The 22,838-nt window shown below is 50.0% G+C and overlaps 1 protein-coding gene across 3 annotated transcripts in view; it reads right to left on the reverse strand.

The window, feature by feature from the left end:
- The window catches only part of LOC106579720 (nuclear receptor coactivator 2), a 226,057-nt gene that overhangs the window by 84,863 nt on the left and 118,356 nt on the right, over positions 1-22,838 (reverse strand). For all 3 annotated transcript variants that reach the window (XM_045702808.1, XM_045702809.1, XM_045702810.1), the window contains exons 5-9: positions 19,725-19,902; positions 10,262-10,450; positions 4,280-4,381; positions 3,473-3,613; positions 2,285-2,432 (exon numbers count right to left, since the gene is read on the reverse strand). In XM_045702808.1, coding sequence (XP_045558764.1) covers positions 2,285-2,432; positions 3,473-3,613; positions 4,280-4,381; positions 10,262-10,450; positions 19,725-19,902 — 758 coding nt within the window. The remainder of the gene's footprint in view (positions 1-2,284; positions 2,433-3,472; positions 3,614-4,279; positions 4,382-10,261; positions 10,451-19,724; positions 19,903-22,838) is intronic.

Below are 22,838 nucleotides of genomic sequence, written 5' to 3' on the forward strand. Positions count from 1 at the left end.
CAAAGTAGCCATTTGGAACAAAGGAACATCCTCTATTCAGAGAGACACACAGGTCCCCCACAGAGAGACAGACAGGTCCCCACCCACAGAGAGACAGACAGGTCCCCACCCACAGAGAGACAGACAGGTCCCCACCCACAGAGAGACAGACAGGTCCCCACCCACAGAGAGACAGACAGGTCCCCACCCACAGAGAGACAGACAGGTCCCCACCCACAGAGAGACAGACAGGTCCCCCCCCACAGAGAGACAGACAGGTCCCCACAGAGAGACAGACACGTCCACCACAGAGAGACAGACAGGTCCCCCAAAGAGAGACAGACAGGTCCCCCACAGAGAGACAGACAGGTCCCCCACAGAGAGACAGACAGGTCCCCCACAGAGAGACAGACAGGTCCCCCACAGAGAGACAGACAGGTCCCCCACAGAGAGACAGACAAGTCCCCCACAGACAGACAGGTCCCCACAGAGAGACAGACAGGTCCCCCACAGAGAGACAGACAGGTCCCCCACAGAGAGACAGACAGGTCCCCCACAGAGAGACAGACAGGTCCCCACAGAGTGAAGCCATGCAGGTGAAGCTCACACACAACATAAGTTGACTATGGCTATGAGGCCATTGAGAAGGGCATCGGAGCACCAACATGCAAGAACAGGTCCACGCTCACTCACACCACACACCCTGAAACCCCTAATGTAAACCACTCTAGTTACACCCTGAAACCCCTAATGTAAACCACTCTAGTTACACCCTGAAACCCCTAATGTAAACCACTCTGGATACACCCTGAAACCCCTAATGTAAACCACTCTAGTTACACCCTGAAACCCCTAATGTAAACCACTCTAGTTACACCCTGAAACCCCTAATGTAAACCACTCTGGATACACCCTGAAACCCCTAATGTAAACCACTCTGGTTACACCCTGAAACCCTTAATGTAAACCACTCTGGTTACACCCTGAAACCCCTAATGTAAACCACTCTGGTTACACCCTGAAACCCCTAATGTAAACCACTCTGGTTACACCCTGAAACCCCTAATGTAAACCACTCTAGTTACACCCTGAAACCCCTAATGTAAACCACTCTGGTTACACCCTGAAACCCCTAATGTAAACCACTCTAGTTACACCCTGAAACCCCTAATGTAAACCACTCTAGTTACACCCTGAAACTCCTAATGTAAACCACTCTAGTTACACCCTGAAACCCCTAATGTAAAGCACTCTGGTTACACCCTGAAACCCCTAATGTAAACCACTCTAGTTACACCCTGAAACCCCTAATGTAAACCACTCTAGTTACACCCCTGAAACCCCTAATGTAAACCACTCTAGTTACACCCTGAAACCCCTAATGTAAACCACTCTGGTTACACCCTGAAACCCCTAATGTAAAACACTCTGGTTACACCCCTGAAACCCCTAATGTAAACCACTCTGGTTACACCCTGAAACCCCTAATGTAAACCACTCTAGTTACACCCTGAAACCCCTAATGTAAACCACTCTGGTTACACCCTGAAACCCCTAATGTAAACCACTCTAGTTACACCCTGAAACCCCTAATGTAAACCACTCTAGTTACACCCTGAAACCCCTAATGTAAAGCACTCTGGTTACACCCTGAAACCCCTAATGTAAACCACTCTAGTTACACCCCTGAAACCCCTAATGTAAACCACTCTAGTTACACCCTGAAACCCCTAATGTAAACCACTCTGGTTACACCCTGAAACCCCTAATGTAAACCACTCTAGTTACACCCTGAAACCCCTAATGTAAACCACTCTGGTTACACCCTGAAACCCCTAATGTAAACCACTCTAGTTACACCCTGAAACCCCTAATGTAAACCACTCTAGTTACACCCTGAAACCCCTAATGTAAACCACTCTAGTTACACCCTGAAACCCCTAATGTAACACACTCTGGTTACACCCCTGAAACCCCTAATGTAAACCACTCTAGTTACACCCTGAAACCCCTAATGTAAACCACTCTAGTTACACCCTGAAACCCCTAATGTAAACCACTCTAGTTACACCCTGAAACCCCTAATGTAAACCACTCTAGTTACACTCTGAAACCCCTAATGTAAACCACTCTGGTTACACCCTGAAACCCCTAATGTAAACCACTCTAGTTACACCCTGAAACCCCTAATGTAAACCACTCTGGTTACACCCTGAAACCCCTAATGTAAACCACTCTAGTTACACCCTGAAACCCCTAATGTAAACCACGCTCTGGGTCAGGGGTCAGGGGTCAGGGAACATACCTCTGTAGCAGGTGTAGAGACATGTAGAGCTGGGGTTCGTTGGTGGCAGGGGAGCGGACCAGCTTGCTCTTGGTGTGAGCCGACACGATGGTCCCGTCTGACAGAGAGAAGCTGTAGATGGGGCTGAACGCCTGGCCGTGATGCAACACTGGATGGAAAGGGACACACACGAGGAAGGACCTACTGTATTAATAAAAAGGAAATCTGGGATTCAAAACGACGACAAAGCAGTCACCCCATCACATTTTTTGGGGTAAACAGCTGAGTGGATGGGGCTGGAGAAATGTAACCACTCAAATTCATGGACGGAGCTTTGGATTCAAGGACTAACATGAAGTGTTGTGATTCTCTAAGATGATATAGGCCTCGTCAGGTAGTCTAAGATGATATAGGCCTCGTCAGGTAAAGGTGATATAGACCTCGTCAGGTAGTCTCAGATGATAAAGGCCTCGTCAGGTAAAGATGATATAGACCTTGTCAGGTAGTCTCAGATGATAAAGGCCTCGTCAGGTAGTCTAAGATGATATTAAGGCCTCGTCAGGTAAAGGTGATAAAGACCTCGTCAGGTAAAGATGATACAGACCTCGTCAGGTAGTCTCAGATGATACAGACCTCGTCAGGTAGTCTCAGATGATACAGACCTCGTCAGGTAGTCTAAGATGATAAAGGCCTCGTCAGGTAAAGGTGATTTAGGCCTCGTCAGGTAAAGGTGATATAGACCTCGTCAGGTAAAGGTGATATAGACCTCGTCAGGTAAAGGTGATATAGACCTCGTCAGGTAAAGGTGATAAAGACCTCGTCAGGTAAAGGTGATATAGACCTCGTCAGGTAAAGGTGATATAGACCTCGTCAGGTAAAGGTGATATAGACCTCGTCAGGTAAAGGTGATAAAGACCTCGTCAGGTAAAGGTGATAAAGACCTCGTCAGGTAAAGGTGATATAGACCTCGTCAGGTAAAGGTGATATAGACCTCGTCAGGTAAAGGTGATAAAGACCTCGTCAGGTAAAGGTGATAAAGACCTCGTCAGGTAAAGGTGATATAGACCTCGTCAGGTAAAGGTGATATAGACCTCGTCAGGTAAAGGTGATAAAGACCTCGTCAGGTAAAGGTGATAAAGACCTCGTCAGGTAAAGGTGATATAGACCTCGTCAGGTAAAGGTGATATAGACCTCGTCAGGTAATCTCACCCTCTTGTTGGTGTCTCTTGGCGAAGGACATCTCTCCGTCGTTCTGTAGGTGAAACCTCTGGATGCTTGTCCTCACCAGGTCTTCCCAGCCAGGCTTCATAGAGGCTCTCAGAAGACTGGTGTCTAGTGACGTGATCTTACCTAGGGACACAGCGGAGAGAGAGAGAGAGAGAGAGAGAGAGATCAGGTTATTGAGCTTACACACACACACACACACACACACACACACACACACACACACACACACACACACACACACCACCTGGCCATATGTTTTATACACTCAGGAGACCTCCTCTCTGTCCGTCACACACGCTGTTCTGTCAGTGTGCAGTATAAATGGACGGAGGATTAAGCATAGCTGTCAGGTAGACCGCAAGGTGAGTGACAGCTCGGACTAAAGAGCAGGTACGGTGCCAGGACAGCACTCCACCCGGGGTCACTGGTTGGGTCGGCATTCAGACCACTCTCTACCATAGTTCTCTCTTCACAGTGAGAAAAGTTCCTTTGTCACTGGAAACCTCATTTAAAGAGACTTAATGTAATTGGATACAATCTGTCTGGTCATACCGGTCTGGCTGTGTGATTGGTTAGGGTATTGCTGGTCATTTATAGATTGTTTTCCAATTGGTTAAGATCCGTCTGGTGGACAGCATTGGTCATTATTCAGGCCGTGTGATTGGTTATTGGCAGCCTGGTGGTATGATTCAGCGGATGTGATTGGTTAAATGTCTGGTCCGGCGGTATGATCCTTGCCGTGTGATTGTTTATGCCAGGTGGTAGGATTTTAGTGCTGTGATTGGTTACCTTGCAGGTCCTGGCGGGTGGTGAAGCTCTCGTGCGTGGGAAGAATTGGCCTCGCCTTCATGGGCATCCTGCGTGCCACACAGATCAGACATGACTGGAAGTCTAGAAGGAGGGGGAGAGAGGGAGGGAGGGGGAGGGAGAAAGGTGGGAGGGGAGAGGGAGAGGTGGGAGGGAGGGAGGGAGGGAGGGAGGGAGGGAGGGAGGGAGGGAGGGAGGGAGGGAGGGAGGGAGGGATAGAGAACAGGGGGAGAGAGAGGTGGGAGGGGGAGAGAGAGGTGGAGGAGAGAGAGAGGTGGAGGGAGGGAGAAAGGGGGAGAGAGAGAGGTGGGAGGGGGAGAGGGAGAGAGAGTGGTGGGAGGGGGAGAGGGAGAACAGGGGGAGAGAGAGAGGTGGAGGGAGGGAGGGAGGGAGGGAGGGAGAGAGAGAGGTGGAGGGAGAGAGGGAGGGAGAAAGAGAGAGGGGGAGGAAGAGAGAGGGGAGGGAGCAAGAGAGAGAGGGGGGAGAAAGAGAGATGGGAGAGAGAAAGAGGGCAGGGAGAGATGGAGCGGGGAGGGGGAGCATTGGAGAGAGTGAGAGAGAGAGAGAGAGAGAGAGAGAGAGAGAGAGAGAGAGAGGGAAGGGAGGGACAGAGCAAGAAATAGGGAGGGGAGAGAGAAGGGAGGGAGAAGGGAGGAGGGAGCGAGAAATTGAAATACGTTTTTTTCCAGAATGTGTTCTTAATAATCTAGTAGTTATTAATGACTGTGGGGCGAAGGGCTGTGCTCCTTCACTACAGACAGTATAACAGGATGTAACAGGGGATATGATGACAGTATAACAGGATGTAGCAGGGGACATGATGACAGTATAACAGGATGTAACAGGGGATATGATGACAGTATAACAGGATGTAACAGGGGACATGATGACAGTATAACAGGATGTAGCAGGGGACATGATGACAGTATAACAGGATGTAACAGGGGATATGATGACAGTATAACAGGATGTAACAGGGGACATGATGACAGTATAACAGGATGTAACAGGGGACATGATGACAGTATAACAGGATGTAACAGGGGACATGATGACAGTATAACAGGGGATAGATGACAGTATAACAGGATGTAGCAGGGGACATGATGACAGTATAACAGGATGTAGCAGGGGACATGATGACAGTATAACAGGATGTAGCAGGGGACATGATGACAGTATAACAGGGGACATGATGACAGTATAACAGGATGTAGCAGGGGACATGATGACAGTATAACAGGATGTAGCAGGGGACATGATGACAGTATAACAGGATGTAGCAGGGGACATGATGACAGTATAACAGGATGTAGCAGGGGACATGATGACAGTATAACAGGATGTAGCAGGGGACATGATGACAGTATAACAGGGGACATGATGACAGTATAACAGGATGTAGCAGGGGACATGATGACAGTATAACAGGATGTAACAGGGGATATGATGACAGTATAACAGGATGTAACAGGGGACATGATGACAGTATAACAGGATGTAGCAGGGGACATGACAGTATAACAGGATGTAACAGGGGACATGATGACAGTATAACAGGATGTAACAGGGGACATGATGACAGTAAAACAGTATGTAGCAGGGGACATGATGACAGTATAACAGGATGTAGCAGGGGACATGATGACAGTATAACAGGATGTAACAGGGGACATGATGACAGTAAAACAGTATGTAGCAGGGGACATGATGACAGTATAACAGGATGTAGCAGGGGACATGACAGTATAACAGGATGTAACAGGGGACATGATGACAGTATAACAGGATGTAGCAGGGGACATGATGACAGTATAACAGGATGTAGCAGGGGACATGATGACAGTATAACAGGATGTAGCAGGGGACATGATGACAGTATAACAGGATGTAGCAGGGGACATGATGACAGTATAACAGGATGTAACAGGGGACATGACAGTATAACAGGATGTAACAGGGGACATGATGACAGTATAACAGGATGTAGCAGGGGACATGATGACAGTATAACAGGATGTAGCAGGGGACATGATGACAGTATAACAGGATGTAACAGGGGACATGATGACAGTATAACAGGATGTAGCAGGGGACATGATGACAGTATAACAGGATGTAGCAGGGGACATGACAGTATAACAGGATGTAACAGGGGACATGACAGTATAACAGGATGTAACAGGGGACATGATGACAGTATAACAGGATGTAGCAGGGGACATGACAGTATAACAGGATGTAACAGGGGACATGATGACAGTATAACAGGATGTAGCAGAGGACATGATGACAGTATAACAGGATGTAACAGGGGACATGATGACAGTATAACAGGATGTAGCAGGGGACATGATGACAGTATAACAGGATGTAGCAGGGGACATGATGACAGTATAACAGGATGTAGCAGGGGACATGATGACAGTATAACAGGATGTAGCAGGGGACATGATGACAGTATAACAGGATGTAACAGGGGATATGATGACAGTATAACAGGATGTAACAGGGGATATGATGACAGTAAAACAGGATGTAACAGGGGATATGATGACAGTATAACAGGATGTAACAGGGGACATGACAGTATAACAGGATGTAACAGGGGATATGATGACAGTATAACAGGATGTAGCAGGGGACATGACAGTATAACAGGATGTAACAGGGGACATGATGACAGTATAACAGGATGTAACAGGGGACATGATGACAGTATAACAGGATGTAACAGGGGACATGATGACAGTATAACAGGATGTAACAGGGGACATGATGACAGTATAACAGGATGTAGCAGGGGACATGATGACAGTATAACAGGATGTAACAGGGGACATGATGACAGTATAACAGGATGTAGCAGGGGACATGACAGTATAACAGGATGTAACAGGGGACATGATGACAGTATAACAGGGGATAGATGACAGTATAACAGGATGTAGCAGGGGACATGACAGTATAACAGGATGTAACAGGGGACATGATGACAGTATAACAGTATGTAGCAGGGGACATGATGACAGTATAACAGGATGTAACAGGGGACATGATGACAGTATAACAGGATGTAGCAGGTGACATGATGACAGTAAAATAGGATGTAGCAGGGGACATGATGACAGTATAACAGGATGTAGCAGGGGACATGATGACAGTATAACAGGATGTAGCAAGGGACATGATGACAGTATAACAGGATGTAGCAGGGGACATGATGACAGTAAAACAGGATGTAACAGGGGACATGATGACAGTATAACAGGATGTAACAGGGGACATGATGACAGTATAACAGGATGTAGCAGGGGACATGATGACAGTATAACAGGATGTAGCAGGGGACATGATGACAGTATAACAGGATGTAACAGGAGAAATGATGACAGTATAACAGGATGTAACAGGGGACATGATGACAGTATAACAGGATGTAGCAGGGGACATGATGACAGTATAACAGGATGTAACAGGGGACATGATGACAGTATAACAGGATGTAACAGGGGACATGATGACAGTATAACAGGATGTAGCAGGGGACATGATGACAGTATAACAGGATGTAACAGGGGACATGATGACAGTATAACAGGATGTAACAGGGGATATGATGACAGTATAACAGGATGTAACAGGGGACATGATGACAGTATAACAGGGGACATGATGACAGTATAACAGGATGTAGCAGGGGACATGATGACAGTATAACAGGATGTAACAGGGGATATGATGACAGTATAACAGGATGTAACAGGGGACATGATGACAGTATAACAGGGGACATGATGACAGTATAACAGGATGTAACAGGGGACATGATGACAGTATAACAGGATGTAACAGGGGACATGATGACAGTATAACAGGATGTAACAGGGGACATGATGACAGTATAACAGGAGGTAACAGGGGACATGATGACAGTATAACAGGATGTAGCAGGGGACATGATGACAGTATAACAGTATGTAGCAGGGGACATGATGACAGTATAACAGGATGTAGCAGGGGACATGATGACAGTATAACAGGATGTAGCAGGGGACATGATGACAGTATAACAGGATGTAGCAGGGGACATGACAGTATAACAGGATGTAACAGGGGACATGATGACAGTATAACAGGATGTAGCAGGGGACATGATGACAGTAAAACAGGATGTAACAGGGGACATGATGACAGTATAACAGGATGTAACAGGGGACATGATGACAGTATAACAGGATGTAACAGGGGACATGATGACAGTATAACAGGATGTAGCAGGGGACATGATGACAGTATAACAGGATGTAACAGGGGACATGATGACAGTATAACAGGATGTAACAGGGAACATGATGACAGTATAACAGGGGACATGATGACAGTATAACAGGATGTAACAGGGGACATGATGACAGTATAACAGAATGTAACAGGGGACATAATGACAGTATAACTGGAGGTAGCAGGGGACATGATGACAGTATAACTGGATGTAGCAGGGGACATGACAGTATAACAGGATGTAACAGGGGACATGATGACAGTAAAACAGGAGGTAACAGGGGACATGATGACAGTATAACAGGGGACATGATGACAGTATAACAGGAGGTAACAGGGGACATGATGACAGTATAACAGGGGACATGATGACAGTATAACAGGATGTAACAGGGGACATGATGACAGTATAACAGGGGACATGATGACAGTATAACAGGATGTAACAGGGGACATGATGACAGTATAACAGGGGACATGATGACAGTATAACAGGGGACATGATGACAGTATAACAGGATGTAACAGGGGACATGATGACAGTATAACAGGGGACATGATGACAGTATAACAGGATGTAACAGGGGACATGATGACAGTATAACAGGGGACATGATGACAGTATAACAGGATGTAACAGGGGACATGATGACAGTATAACAGGATGTAACAGGGGACATGATGACAGTATAACAGGATGTAACAGGGGACATGATGACAGTATAACAGGATGTAACAGGGGACATGATGACAGTATAACAGGATGTAGCAGGGGACATGATGACAGTATAACAGGATGTAGCAGGGGACATGACAGTATAACAGGATGTAGCAGGGGACATGATGACAGTATAACAGGATGTAACAGGGGACATGATGACAGTATAACAGGATGTAACAGGGGACATGATGACAGTATAACAGGATGTAGCAGGGGACATGATGACAGTATAACAGGATGTAACAGGGGACATGATGACAGTATAACAGGATGTAGCAGGGGACATGATGACATCATAACAGGATGTAACAGGGGACATGATGACATCATAACAGGATGTAACAGGGGACATGATGACAGTATAACAGGATGTAGCAGGGGACATGATGACATCATAACAGGATGTAACAGGGGACATGATGACAGTATAACAGGATGTAACAGGGGACATGATGACAGTATAACAGGATGTAGCAGGGGACATGATGACAGTATAACAGGATGTAGCAGGGGACATGACAGTATAACAGGATGTAGCAGGGGACATGATGACAGTATAACAGGATGTAGCAGGGGACATGATGACAGTATAACAGGATGTAGCAGGGGACATGACAGTATAACAGGATGTAGCAGGGGACATGACAGTATAACAGGATGTAACAGGGGACATGATGACAGTATAACAGGATGTAGCAGGGGACATGATCTCTCTCCCTCCCTCCCTCCCTCCATACCTTCTGCCTCCTCCTTGATGCTCTTGGGTTTACAGTGAATCTCTCTCCCTCTCCCTCCCTCCCTCTCTTCATACCTTCTGCCTCCTCCTTGATGCTCTTGGGTTTACAGTGAATCTCTCTCCCTCTCCCTCCCTCCCTCTCTTCATACCTTCTGCCTCCTCCTTGATGCTCTTGGGTTTACAGTGAATCTCTCTCCCTCTCCCTCCCTCCCTCTCTTCATACCTTCTGCCTCCTCCTTGATGCTCTTGGGTTCGGAGACAGCGAAACACTGCAAGGTCTCATATGTCTGTTTCTGTCCCTCGTGGTCGTTGGTCTCCTCCTGGTTGTCACTGTGAGGGTTGATCAGCATACGACAGTTAAACGTGTGACTGCTCCTCCTGGGACCTTCACTGGACCACGGCACCCCGTTGACTACAGGGAGAGAGAGAGGGGACGGGAGATGGGGACGACGACAAATTAGTCATATTTAACCAATATTAGCCTATATATGCTTTTGGGTCACTCAAATGAAGATGAAAAAGACACAGAGAGAGAGAGAGAGAGAGAGAGAGAGAGAGAGAGAGAGAGAGAGAGAGAGAGGGGGGAAGACAGAAAGACAGAGAGATAGAGAGAGAGAGAGAGAGAGAGAGAGAGAGAGAGAGAGAGGGGGAAGACAGAAAGACAGAGAGAGAGAGGAACTATGTGGGTCACTGTGTATTATAACCCGGCTCTGTATTGAGGACCTCGTCAAACCCCTCACTCACTCCTCTGTCTTCATCCAGTATAACCTCCTAGATACAAACTCAATCTGCTTCATGATCTCATTCAGCAGTGTGTGTGGTGTGTGTGTGGTGTGTGTGTGGTGTGTGTGTGGTGCGTGTGTGGTGAGTGTGTGTGTGTGTGTGTGGTGCGTGTGTGGTGTGTGTGTGTGTGGTGTGTGTGTGTGGTGCGTGTGTGATGCGTGTGTGATGCGTGTGTGTGTATGTGTGGTGTGTGTGTGTGTGTGTGTGTGTGTGTGTGGTGCGTGTGTGATGCGTGTGTGTGTATGTGTGGTGCGTGTGTGTGTGTGTGTGTGTGTGTGTGTGCGGTGTGTGGTGCGTGTGTGGTGCGTGTGTGGTGCGTGTGTGTGTATGTGTGGTGCGTGTGTGTGTGTGTGTGTGTGTGTGCGGTGTGTGGTGCGTGTGTGATGCGTGTGTGTGTATGTGTGGTGCGTGTGTGTGTGTGTGTGTGTGTGTGCGGTGTGTGGTGCGTGTGTGGTGCGTGTGTGTGTGTGTGTGTGTGTGTGTGTGTGTGCGGTGCGTGTGTGATACGTGTGTGTGTATGTGTGGTGCGTGTGTGTGTGTGTGTGTGTGTGTGTGTGTGTGTGTGGTGCGTGTGTGGTGCGTGTGTGTGTGTGTGTGTGTGTGTGTGTGTGTGTGCGGTGCGTGTGTGATGCGTGTGTGTGTGGTGTGTGTGTATGTGTGGTGCGTGTGTGTGTGCGGTGTGTGGTGCGTGTGTGTGTGTGTGTGTGCGGTGTGTGGTGCGTGTGTGGTGCGTGTGTGTGTGTGTGTGTGTGTGTGTGTGTGCGGTGTGTGGTGCGTGTGTGATGCGTGTGTGTGTGGTGTGTGTATGTGTGGTGCGTGTGTGTGTGTGTGTGTGTGTGTGTGTGCGGTGTGTGGTGCGTGTGTGATGCGTGTGTGTGTGGTGTGTGTGTATGTGTGGTGCGTGTGTGTGTGTGTGTGTGTGTGTGTGTGCGGTGTGTGGTGCGTGTGTGATGCGTGTGTGTGTGGTGTGTGTGTATGTGTGGTGCGTGTGTGTGTGTGTGGTGTGTGGTGAGTGTGGTGTGTGTGGTGTGTGTGTATGTGTGGTGTGTGCGTGTGTATGTGTGGTGCGTGTGTGTGTGTGTGTGTGTGTGTGCGGTGTGTGGTGCGTGGACATTGATAAGCTGTGTATCTGGGCCACAGCACAGTACTTCTGATGATCATTTTCACTTCCCAGGGTTCTGTACTCTGTTCTGCCCTGATGGCTTAGAGAGTACAGGGAGACTAGTGACCTCAATCTGATACACAATATGAGTCTGCCGTGCCAAATGGAACCCTATTCCCTAGATAGTGCACTACCTCATAGAGCCCTGGTCAAAAGTAGTGCACTATATAGGGAATAGGGTTCCCTTAAGAACACAGCCAGAGACTGAAGAGTATCACTGAGAGAGAGAGAGAGAGAGAGAGAGAGAGAGAGAGAGAGAGAGAGAGAGAGAGAGAGAGAGAGAGAGAGAGAGAGAGAGAGAGAGAGAGAGAGAGAGAGAGAGAGAGAGAGAGAGAGAGAGAGAGAGAGAGAGAGAGAGAGAGAGAGAGACAGAGACAGAGACAGAGACAGAGACAGAGAGAGGTGGTGAAGTGGTGGGCTGGGAAGGGTGGCTGGCTATATGAAACACGTGAAAGAAAATAAATGAATAGGCCACAACACAATAAGGAAGTACATTTCAGCTGGTCGTTACCTCTTACAGTACATGGGACGTGGAAACTGACAGGACATGATGAAGAAGCATCATCCTCTCCCTCATCCATGACCAGAAATGAGACTGCAGCCAACCACAGCGCACAGAAATAACAGCGGTACGGAGAGGCGGGACACACAGCAGACTGACCAACCAGCACTGTCCCTCTCACTTTGTGATTGACAGGTGCCTGTTATATCAATAGACCTCTAGAAGACCCATATCGTTTAGCAGGAGAGGTAGGAGGACTGGACAGACCAGGGGAGGTGAGAGGACTGGACAGACTTGGAGAGGAGAGAGGACTGGACAGACCTGGAGAGGAGAGAGGACTGGACAGACCAGGAGAGGAGAGAGGACTAGACAGACTTGGAGAGGAGAGAGGACTGGACAGACCAGGAGAGGAGAGAGGACTAGACAGACTTGGAGAGGTGAGAGGACTGGACAGACTTGGAGAGGTGAGAGGACTAGACAGATCAGGAGAGGAGAGAGGACTGGACAGACTTGGTGAGGAGAGAGGACTGGACAGACTTGGGGAGGTGAGAGGACTAGACAGACCAGGAGAGGAGAGAGGACTAGACAGACCAGGAGAGGAGAGAGGACTAGACAGACTTGGAGAGGAGAGAGGACTAGACAGACCAGGAGAGGAGAGAGGACTGGACAGACCAGGAGAGGAGAGAGGACTGGACAGACCAGGAGAGGAGAGAGGACTGGACAGACCAGGAGAGGTGAGAGGACTAGACAGACTTGGAGAGGAGAGAGGACTAGACAGACTTGGAGAGGAGAGAGGACTAGACAGACTTGGAGAGGAGAGAGGGCTGGACAGACTTGGAGAGGAGAGAGGACTAGACAGACTTGGAGAGGAGAGAGGACTGGACAGACCAGGAGAGGAGAGAGGACTAGACAGACCAGGAGAGGTGAGAGGACTAGACAGACCTGGGGAGTTGAGAGGACTAGACAGACCAGGAGAGGTGAGAGGACTAGACAGACTTGGAGAGGTGAGAGGACTAGACAGACCAGGAGAGGTGAGAGGACTAGACAGACTTGGAGAGGTGAGAGGACTAGACAGACTTGGAGAGGTGAGAGGACTAGACAGACCAGGAGAGCTGAGAGGACTAGACAGACTTGGAGAGGAGAGAGGACTGGACAGACTTGGGGAGGTGAGAGGACTAGACAGACTTGGGGAGGTGAGAGGACTAGACAGACCAGGAGAGGAGAGAGGACTGGACAGACTTGGAGAGGAGAGAGGACTGGACAGACTTGAAGAGGAAAGAGGACTGGACAGACCAGGAGAGGTGAGAGGACTAGACAGACTTGGAGAGGTGAGAGGAGTAGACAGACTTGGAGAGGGGAGAGGACTAGACAGACCAGGAGAGGTGAGAGGACTAGACAGACTTGGAGAGGTGAGAGGACTAGACAGACTTGGAGAGGAGAGAGGAGTAGACAGACTTGGAGAGGTGAGAGGACTAGACAGACCAGGAGAGGTGAGAGGACTAGACAGACTTGGAGAGGGGAGAGGACTAGACAGACCAGGAGAGGTGAGAGGACTAGACAGACTTGGAGAGGTGAGAGGACTAGACAGACTTGGGGAGGTGAGAGGACTAGACAGACTTGGGGAGGCGAGAGGACTAGACAGACTTGTCTGACTAGAGAATTGAACATTTAAAATGAAAAGAAGCCAATATTTAATGAAAAGAAGCCAACTCAATAAACTAAGTTGAATAAGTAGGGGAAACTGCTCTGGACAGCAGTGATGGAGAAATGACAGAGAGACAGATTCTATAGAGGTACACTGTACTGTAGAACTGACCCAGCCCTAGGTACACCGTAGACTGACCCAGCCCTAGGTGTACTGTACTGTAGACTGACCCAGCCCTAGGTACACTGTACTGTAGACTGACCCAGCCCTAGGTGTACTGTAGACTGACCCAGCCCTAGGTACACTGTACTGTAGAACTGACCCAGCCCTAGGTACACTGTACTGTAGAACTGACCCAGCCCTAGGTACACTGTAGACTGACCCAGCCCTAGGTGTACTGTACTGTAGACTGACCCAGCCCTAGGTACACTGTACTGTAGAACTGACCCAGCCCTAGGTACACTGTAGACTGACCCAGCCCTAGGTGTACTGTACTGTAGACTGACCCAGCCCTAGGTACACTGTACTGTAGACTGACCCAGCCCTAGGTGTACTGTAGACTGACCCAGCCCTAGGTGTACTGTACTGTAGACTGACCCAGCCCTAGGTACACTGTACTGTAGACTGACCCAGCCCTAGGTGTACTGTAGACTGACCCAGCCCTAGGTGTACTGTACTGTAGACTGACCCAGCCCTAGGTACACTGTACTGTAGACTGACCCAGCCCTAGGTGTACTGTAGACTGACCCAGCCCTAGGTGTACTGTAGACTGACCCAGCCCTAGGTATACTGTACTGTAGACTGACCCAGCCCTAGGTGTACTGTACTGTAGACTGACCCAGCCCTAGGTACACTGTACTGTAGACTGACCCAGCCCTAGGTGTACTGTACTGTAGACTGACCCAGCCCTAGGTACACTGTACTGTAGACTGACCCAGCCCTAGGTAACCTGTAGACTGACCCAGCCTTAGGTAACCTGCAGACTGACCCAGCCCTAGGTAACCTGTAGACTGGCCCTGCCCTAGGTAACCTGTAGACTGACCCAGCCCCAGGTACACTGTACTGTAGACTGACCCAGCCCTAGGTAACCTGTAGACTGACCCAGCTCTAGGTAACCTGTAGACTGGCCCTGCCCTAGGTACACTGTAGACTGACCCAGCCCTAGGTACACTGTAGACTGACCCAGCCCTAGGTACACTGTACTGTAGACTGACCCAGCCCTAGGTATACTGTAGACTGACCCAGCCCTAGGTACACTGTACTGTAGACTGACCCAGCCCTAGGTACACTGTACTGTAGACTGACCCAGCCCTAGGTACACTGTACTGTAGACTGACCCAGCCCTAGGTACACTGTACTGTAGACTGACCCAGCCCTAGGTATACTGTACTGTAGACTGACCCAGCCCTAGGTACACTGTACTGTAGACTGACCCAGCCCTAGGTACACTGTACTGTAGATTGACCCAGCCCTAGGTACACTGTACTGTAGACTGACCCAGCCCTAGGTACACTGTAGACTGACCCAGCCCTAGGTACACTGTACTGTAGACTGACCCAGCCCTAAGTACACTGTACTGTAGACTGACCCAGCCCTAGGTAACCTGTAGACTGACCCAGCCCTAGGTATACTGTACTGTAGACTGACCCAGCCCTAGGTACACTGTACTGTAGACTGACCCAGCCCTAGGTACACTGTACTGTAGACTCACCCAGCCCTAGGTGTACTGTAGACTGACCCAGCCCTAGGTACACTGTAGACTGACCCAGCCCTAGGTACACTGTAGACTGACCCAGCCTAGGTACACTGTAGACTGACCCAGCCCTAGGTACACTGTAGACTGACCCAGCCCTAGGTATACTGTAGACTGACCCAGCCCTAGGTACACTGTACTGTAGACTGACCCAGCCCTAGGTACACTGTAGACTGACCCAGCCCTAGGTACACTGTACTGTAGACTGACCCAGCCCTAGGTATACTGTAGACTGACCCAGCCCTAGGTACACTGTACTGTAGACTGACCCAGCCCTAGGTATACTGTACTGTAGACTGACCCAGCCCTAGGTATACTGTAGACTGACCCAGCCCTAGGTACACTGTACTGTAGACTGACCCAGCCCTAGGTATACTGTAGACTGACCCAGCCCTAGGTACACTGTACTGTAGACTGACCCATGTAACCTGTAGACTGACCCAGCCCTAGGTACACTGTACTGTAGACTGACCCAGCCCTAGGTATACTGTAGACTGACCCAGCCCTAGGTACACTGTACTGTAGACCGACCCAGCCCTAGGTATACTGTACTGTAGACTGACCCAGCTCTAGGTACACTGTACTGTAGACCGACCCAGCCCTAGGTACACTGTACTGTAGACCGACCCAGCCCTAGGTACACTGTACTGTAGACCGACCCAGCCCTAGGTACACTGTACTGTAGACCGACCCAGCCCTAGATAACCTGTAGACTGACCCAGCCCTAGGTACACTGTAGACTGACCCAGCCCTAGGTACACTGTACTGTAGACTGACCCAGCCCTAGGTACACTGTACTGTAGACCGACCCAGCCCTAGGTAACCTGTAGACTGACCCAGCCCTAGGTACACTGTAGACTGACCCAGCCCTAGGTACACTGTACTGTAGACTCACCCAGCCCTAGGTACACTGTACTGTAGACTGACCCAGCCCTAGGTACACTGTACTGTAGACTGACCCAGCCCTAGGTACACTGTAGACTGACCCAGCCCTAGGTACACTGTAGACTGACCCAGCCCTAGGTACACTGTACTGTAGACTCACCCAGCCCTAGGTATACTGTAGACTGACCCAGCCCTAGGTACACTGTACTGTAGACTGACCCAGCCCTAGGTACACTGTAGACTGACCCAGCCCTAGGTACACTGTACTGTAGACTCACCCAGCCCTAGGTATACTGTAGACTGACCCAGCCCTAGGTACACTGTAGACTGACCCAGCCCTAGGTACACTGTACTGTAGACTGACCCAGCCCTAGGTGTACTGTACTGTAGACTGACCCAGCCCTAGGTACACTGTACTGTAGACTGACCCAGCCCTAGGTGTACTGTAGACTGACCCAGCCCTAGGTGTACTGTACTGTAGACTGACCCAGCCCTAGGTACACTGTACTGTAGACTGACCCAGCCCTAGGTGTACTGTAGACTGACCCAGCCCTAGGTGTACTGTACTGTAGACTGACCCAGCCCTAGGTACACTGTACTGTAGACTGACCCAGCCCTAGGTGTACTGTAGACTGACCCAGCCCTAGGTGTACTGTAGACTGACCCAGCCCTAGGTATACTGTACTGTAGACTGACCCAGCCCTAGGTGTACTGTACTGTAGACTGACCCAGCCCTAGGTACACTGTACTGTAGACTGACCCAGCCCTAGGTGTACTGTACTGTAGACTGACCCAGCCCTAGGTACACTGTACTGTAGACTGACCCAGCCCTAGGTAACCTGTAGACTGACCCAGCCTTAGGTAACCTGCAGACTGACCCAGCCCTAGGTAACCTGTAGACTGGCCCTGCCCTAGGTACACTGTAGACTGACCCAGCCCCAGGTACACTGTACTGTAGACTGACCCAGCCCTAGGTAACCTGTAGACTGACCCAGCTCTAGGTAACCTGTAGACTGGCCCTGCCCTAGGTACACTGTAGACTGACCCAGCCCTAGGTACACTGTAGACTGACCCAGCCCTAGGTACACTGTACTGTAGACTGACCCAGCCCTAGGTATACTGTAGACTGACCCAGCCCTAGGTACACTGTACTGTAGACTGACCCAGCCCTAGGTACACTGTACTGTAGACTGACCCAGCCCTAGGTACACTGTACTGTAGACTGACCCAGCCCTAGGTACACTGTACTGTAGACTGACCCAGCCCTAGGTATACTGTACTGTAGACTGACCCAGCCCTAGGTACACTGTACTGTAGACTGACCCAGCCCTAGGTACACTGTACTGTAGATTGACCCAGCCCTAGGTACACTGTACTGTAGACTGACCCAGCCCTAGGTACACTGTAGACTGACCCAGCCCTAGGTACACTGTACTGTAGACTGACCCAGCCCTAAGTACACTGTACTGTAGACTGACCCAGCCCTAGGTAACCTGTAGACTGACCCAGCCCTAGGTATACTGTACTGTAGACTGACCCAGCCCTAGGTACACTGTACTGTAGACTGACCCAGCCCTAGGTACACTGTACTGTAGACTCACCCAGCCCTAGGTGTACTGTAGACTGACCCAGCCCTAGGTACACTGTAGACTGACCCAGCCCTAGGTACACTGTAGACTGACCCAGCCTAGGTACACTGTAGACTGACCCAGCCCTAGGTACACTGTAGACTGACCCAGCCCTAGGTATACTGTAGACTGACCCAGCCCTAGGTACACTGTACTGTAGACTGACCCAGCCCTAGGTACACTGTAGACTGACCCAGCCCTAGGTACACTGTACTGTAGACTGACCCAGCCCTAGGTATACTGTAGACTGACCCAGCCCTAGGTACACTGTACTGTAGACTGACCCAGCCCTAGGTATACTGTACTGTAGACTGACCCAGCCCTAGGTATACTGTAGACTGACCCAGCCCTAGGTACACTGTACTGTAGACTGACCCAGCCCTAGGTATACTGTAGACTGACCCAGCCCTAGGTACACTGTACTGTAGACTGACCCATGTAACCTGTAGACTGACCCAGCCCTAGGTACACTGTACTGTAGACTGACCCAGCCCTAGGTATACTGTAGACTGACCCAGCCCTAGGTACACTGTACTGTAGACCGACCCAGCCCTAGGTATACTGTACTGTAGACTGACCCAGCTCTAGGTACACTGTACTGTAGACCGACCCAGCCCTAGGTACACTGTACTGTAGACCGACCCAGCCCTAGGTACACTGTACTGTAGACCGACCCAGCCCTAGGTACACTGTACTGTAGACTGACCCAGCCCTAGATAACCTGTAGACTGACCCAGCCCTAGGTACACTGTAGACTGACCCAGCCCTAGGTACACTGTACTGTAGACTGACCCAGCCCTAGGTACACTGTACTGTAGACCGACCCAGCCCTAGGTAACCTGTAGACTGACCCAGCCCTAGGTACACTGTAGACTGACCCAGCCCTAGGTACACTGTACTGTAGACTCACCCAGCCCTAGGTACACTGTACTGTAGACTGACCCAGCCCTAGGTACACTGTACTGTAGACTGACCCAGCCCTAGGTACACTGTAGACTGACCCAGCCCTAGGTACACTGTAGACTGACCCAGCCCTAGGTACACTGTACTGTAGACTCACCCAGCCCTAGGTATACTGTAGACTGACCCAGCCCTAGGTACACTGTACTGTAGACTGACCCAGCCCTAGGTACACTGTAGACTGACCCAGCCCTAGGTACACTGTACTGTAGACTCACCCAGCCCTAGGTATACTGTAGACTGACCCAGCCCTAGGTACACTGTAGACTGACCCAGCCCTAGGTACACTGTACTGTAGACTGACCCAGCCCTAGGTACACTGTACTGTAGACTCACCCAGCCCTAGGTAACCTGTACTGTAGACTCACCCAGGCTCTTGGGCAGCAGGTTCTTGATGAACTCAGCGTGGTCTCCTACGTGCAGGACGCTGTAGACGCTGGTGTTCATCAGCTCCTCCTGGTTATACAGCAGGTACTGGGTCACGTTCTCAGACACAAACACTATGTTCCCCTCCATATTCAGCACGAAGAAGAACCCGTCCAGGGCCTGGAGGGGGAAGATAAACAATACACCTTTTACTGTTGACATTGATTGTTTTCTTCAACTTTCTAGTTTTTGAAAATATCTACACGAGACCAAGGGAGAGGGAGAGGTTTGAGTAGAGAGACTAAAGGAGAGGGAGAGGTTTGAGTAGAGAGACTAAAGGAGAGGGAGAGGTTTGAGTAGAGAGACTAAAGGAGAGGGAGAGGTTTGAGTAGAGACTAAAGGAGAGGTTTGAGTAGAGAGACTAAAGGAGAGGTTTGAGTAGAGAGACTAAAGGAGTGGTTTGAGTAGAGACTAAAGGAGAGGAAGAGGTTTGAGTTGAGACTAAAGGAGAGGTTTGAGTAGAGATTAAAGGAGAGGTTTGAGTAGAGACTAAAGGAGAGGTTTGAGTAGAGACTAAAGGAGAGGTTTGAGTAGAGACTAAAGGAGAGATTTGAGTAGAGACTAAAGGAGAGGTTTGAGTAGAGAGACTAAAGGAGAGGTTTGAGTAGAGACTAAAGGAGAGGTTTGAGTAGAGAGACTAAAGGAGATGTTTGAGTAGAGACTAAAGGAGAGGTTTGAGTAGAGAGACTAAAGGAGAGGGAGAGGTTTGAGTAGAGAGACTAAAGGAGAGGGAGAGGTTTGAGTAGAGAGACTAAAGGAGAGGGAGAGGTTTGAGTAGAGACTAAAGGAGAGGTTTGAGTAGAGAGACTAAAGGAGAGGTTTGAGTAGAGAGACTAAAGGAGTGGTTTGAGTAGAGACTAAAGGAGAGGAAGAGGTTTGAGTTGAGACTAAAGGAGAGGTTTGAGTAGAGATTAAAGGAGAGGTTTGAGTAGAGACTAAAGGAGAGGTTTGAGTAGAGACTAAAGGAGAGGTTTGAGTAGAGAGACTAAAGGAGAGGTTTGAGTAGAGAGACTAAAGGAGAGGTTTGAGTAGAGAGACTAAAGGAGAGGTTTGAGTAGAGACTAAAGGAGAGGTTTGAGTAGAGAGACTAAAGGAGATGTTTGAGTAGAGACTAAAGGAGAGGTTTGAGTAGAGACTAAAGGAGAGGTTTGAGTAGAGAGACTAAAGGAGAGGTTTGAGTAGAGAGACTAAAGGAGAGGTTTGAGTAGAGAGACTAAAGGAGAGGTTTGAGTTGAGACTAAAGGAGGGTTTGAGTTGAGACTAAAGGAGAGGTTTGAGTAGAGACTAAAGGAGAGGTTTGAGTAGAGACTAAAGGAGAGGTTTGAGTAGAGAGACTAAAGGAGAGGTTTGAGTAGAGACTAAAGGAGAGGAAGAGGTTTGAGTTGAGACTAAAGGAGAGGTTTGAGTAGAGACTAAAGGAGAGGGAGAGGTTTGGTGTCCGGATTCAGCAGAGTATTTAAACTAAAAACACATCGTCTGTACCTCAAATGGCACCATATTCCCTTTAAAGTGAACTACATTTGAGCAGGGCCCATAGGCTTTGGTGAAAAGTAGTGCACTACACAGGGGAAAGGGTGCCATTTCAGACACAGACGTCGACGCAATGGATAACTCTAAGAAATAGCCTCTGATCTCGCTAGATGAACAACGGAACGTCACAGGAAATGTACCAATGTACAAAGCAATAACGCTAATAAACCAACACAAATGACCTGCTAATTGTTGGGTTCATAGAAAGCAACAGGGCTGGGAAGGCAGATTAACGATAGCTTTGTTACCAAGGCCTGAGAGTTAATGGACTGTCCTGTGTGACAATGGTGGCAGAGGGGGGAGGGAGGGGAGAGAGACAGAGACACGGAGAGAGAGAGAGAGAGAGAGAGAGAGGGATAGAAACAGCGAGAGAGAGAGAGACAGCGAGAGAGTTGGAGAGAGAAACAGCGAGAGAGTTGGAGAGAGAGAGAGGGATAGAGAGAGAAACAGCGAGAGAGAGAGACGGCGAGAGAGAGAGAGACAACGAGAGCGTTGGAGAGAGAGAGAGTGAGGGAGAGAGAGGGATAGAGAAAGAGAGTTGGAGAGAGAGACAGAGAGAAAGACAATGGTGTGAAACTAACTAAGCATCCAGTAACAGCCACAGTCCATGCCCTGCTTCATACAATATAGCTCATCTATCCCCTATGAACAATGTCATTATCATCACAGAGAAAGGCTCTCCGGTTCCGTCTCCGGGTCCCGTCTCCGGGTCCCGTCTCCGGTTCCGTCTCCGGGTCCCGTCTCCGGGTTCTGTCTCACGTCTCCGGTTCCGTCTCCGGGTCCCGTCTCCGGGTTCTGTCTCACGTCTCCGGTTCCGTCTCCGGGTCCCGTCTCCGGTTCCGTCTCCGGGTCCCGTCTCCGGGTTCTGTCTCACGTCTCCGGTTCTGTCTCCGGGTCCCGTCTCCGGTTCCGTCTCCGGGTCCCGTCTCCGGTTCCGTCTCCGGGTCCCGTCTCCGGGTTCTGTCTCACGTCTCCGGTTCTGTCTCCGGGTTCTGTCTCCGGTCCCGTCTCCGGTCCCGTCTCCGGTTCCGTCTCCCGGTTCTGTCTCCGGTCCCGTCTCCCGGTTCTGTCTCCCGGTTCTGTCTCCGGTCCCGTCTCCCGGTTCCGTCTCCCGTCTCCGTCTCCCGGTTCTGTCTCCGGTCCCGTCTCCCGGTTCTGTCTCCCGGTCCCGTCTCCCGGACCCGTCTCCCGGTTCCGTCTCCCGGTTCCGTCTCCGGTTCCGTCTCCGGTTCCGTCTCCGGTTCCGTCTCGGTCCCGTCTCCGGTCCCGTCTCCCGGTCCCGTCTCCGGCCCTCCCGGTTCCGTCTCCCGGTCCCGTCTCCCGGTTCCGTCTCCCGGTTCCGTCTCCGGTTCCGTCTCCGGTTCCGTCTCCGGTTCCGTCTCCGGTCCCGTCTCCCGGGTTCCGTCTCCCGGTCCCGTCTCCCGGTTCCGTCTCCGGTTCTGTCTCCCGGTCCCGTCTCCCGGACCCGTCTCCCGGTTCCGTCTCCCGGTCCCGTCTCCGGTCCCGTCTCCCGGTTCCGTCTCCGG

This window comes from Salmo salar, chromosome ssa19 (assembly GCF_905237065.1).
Source record: "Salmo salar chromosome ssa19, Ssal_v3.1, whole genome shotgun sequence".
Lineage (NCBI taxonomy): Eukaryota > Metazoa > Chordata > Actinopteri > Salmoniformes > Salmonidae > Salmo > Salmo salar.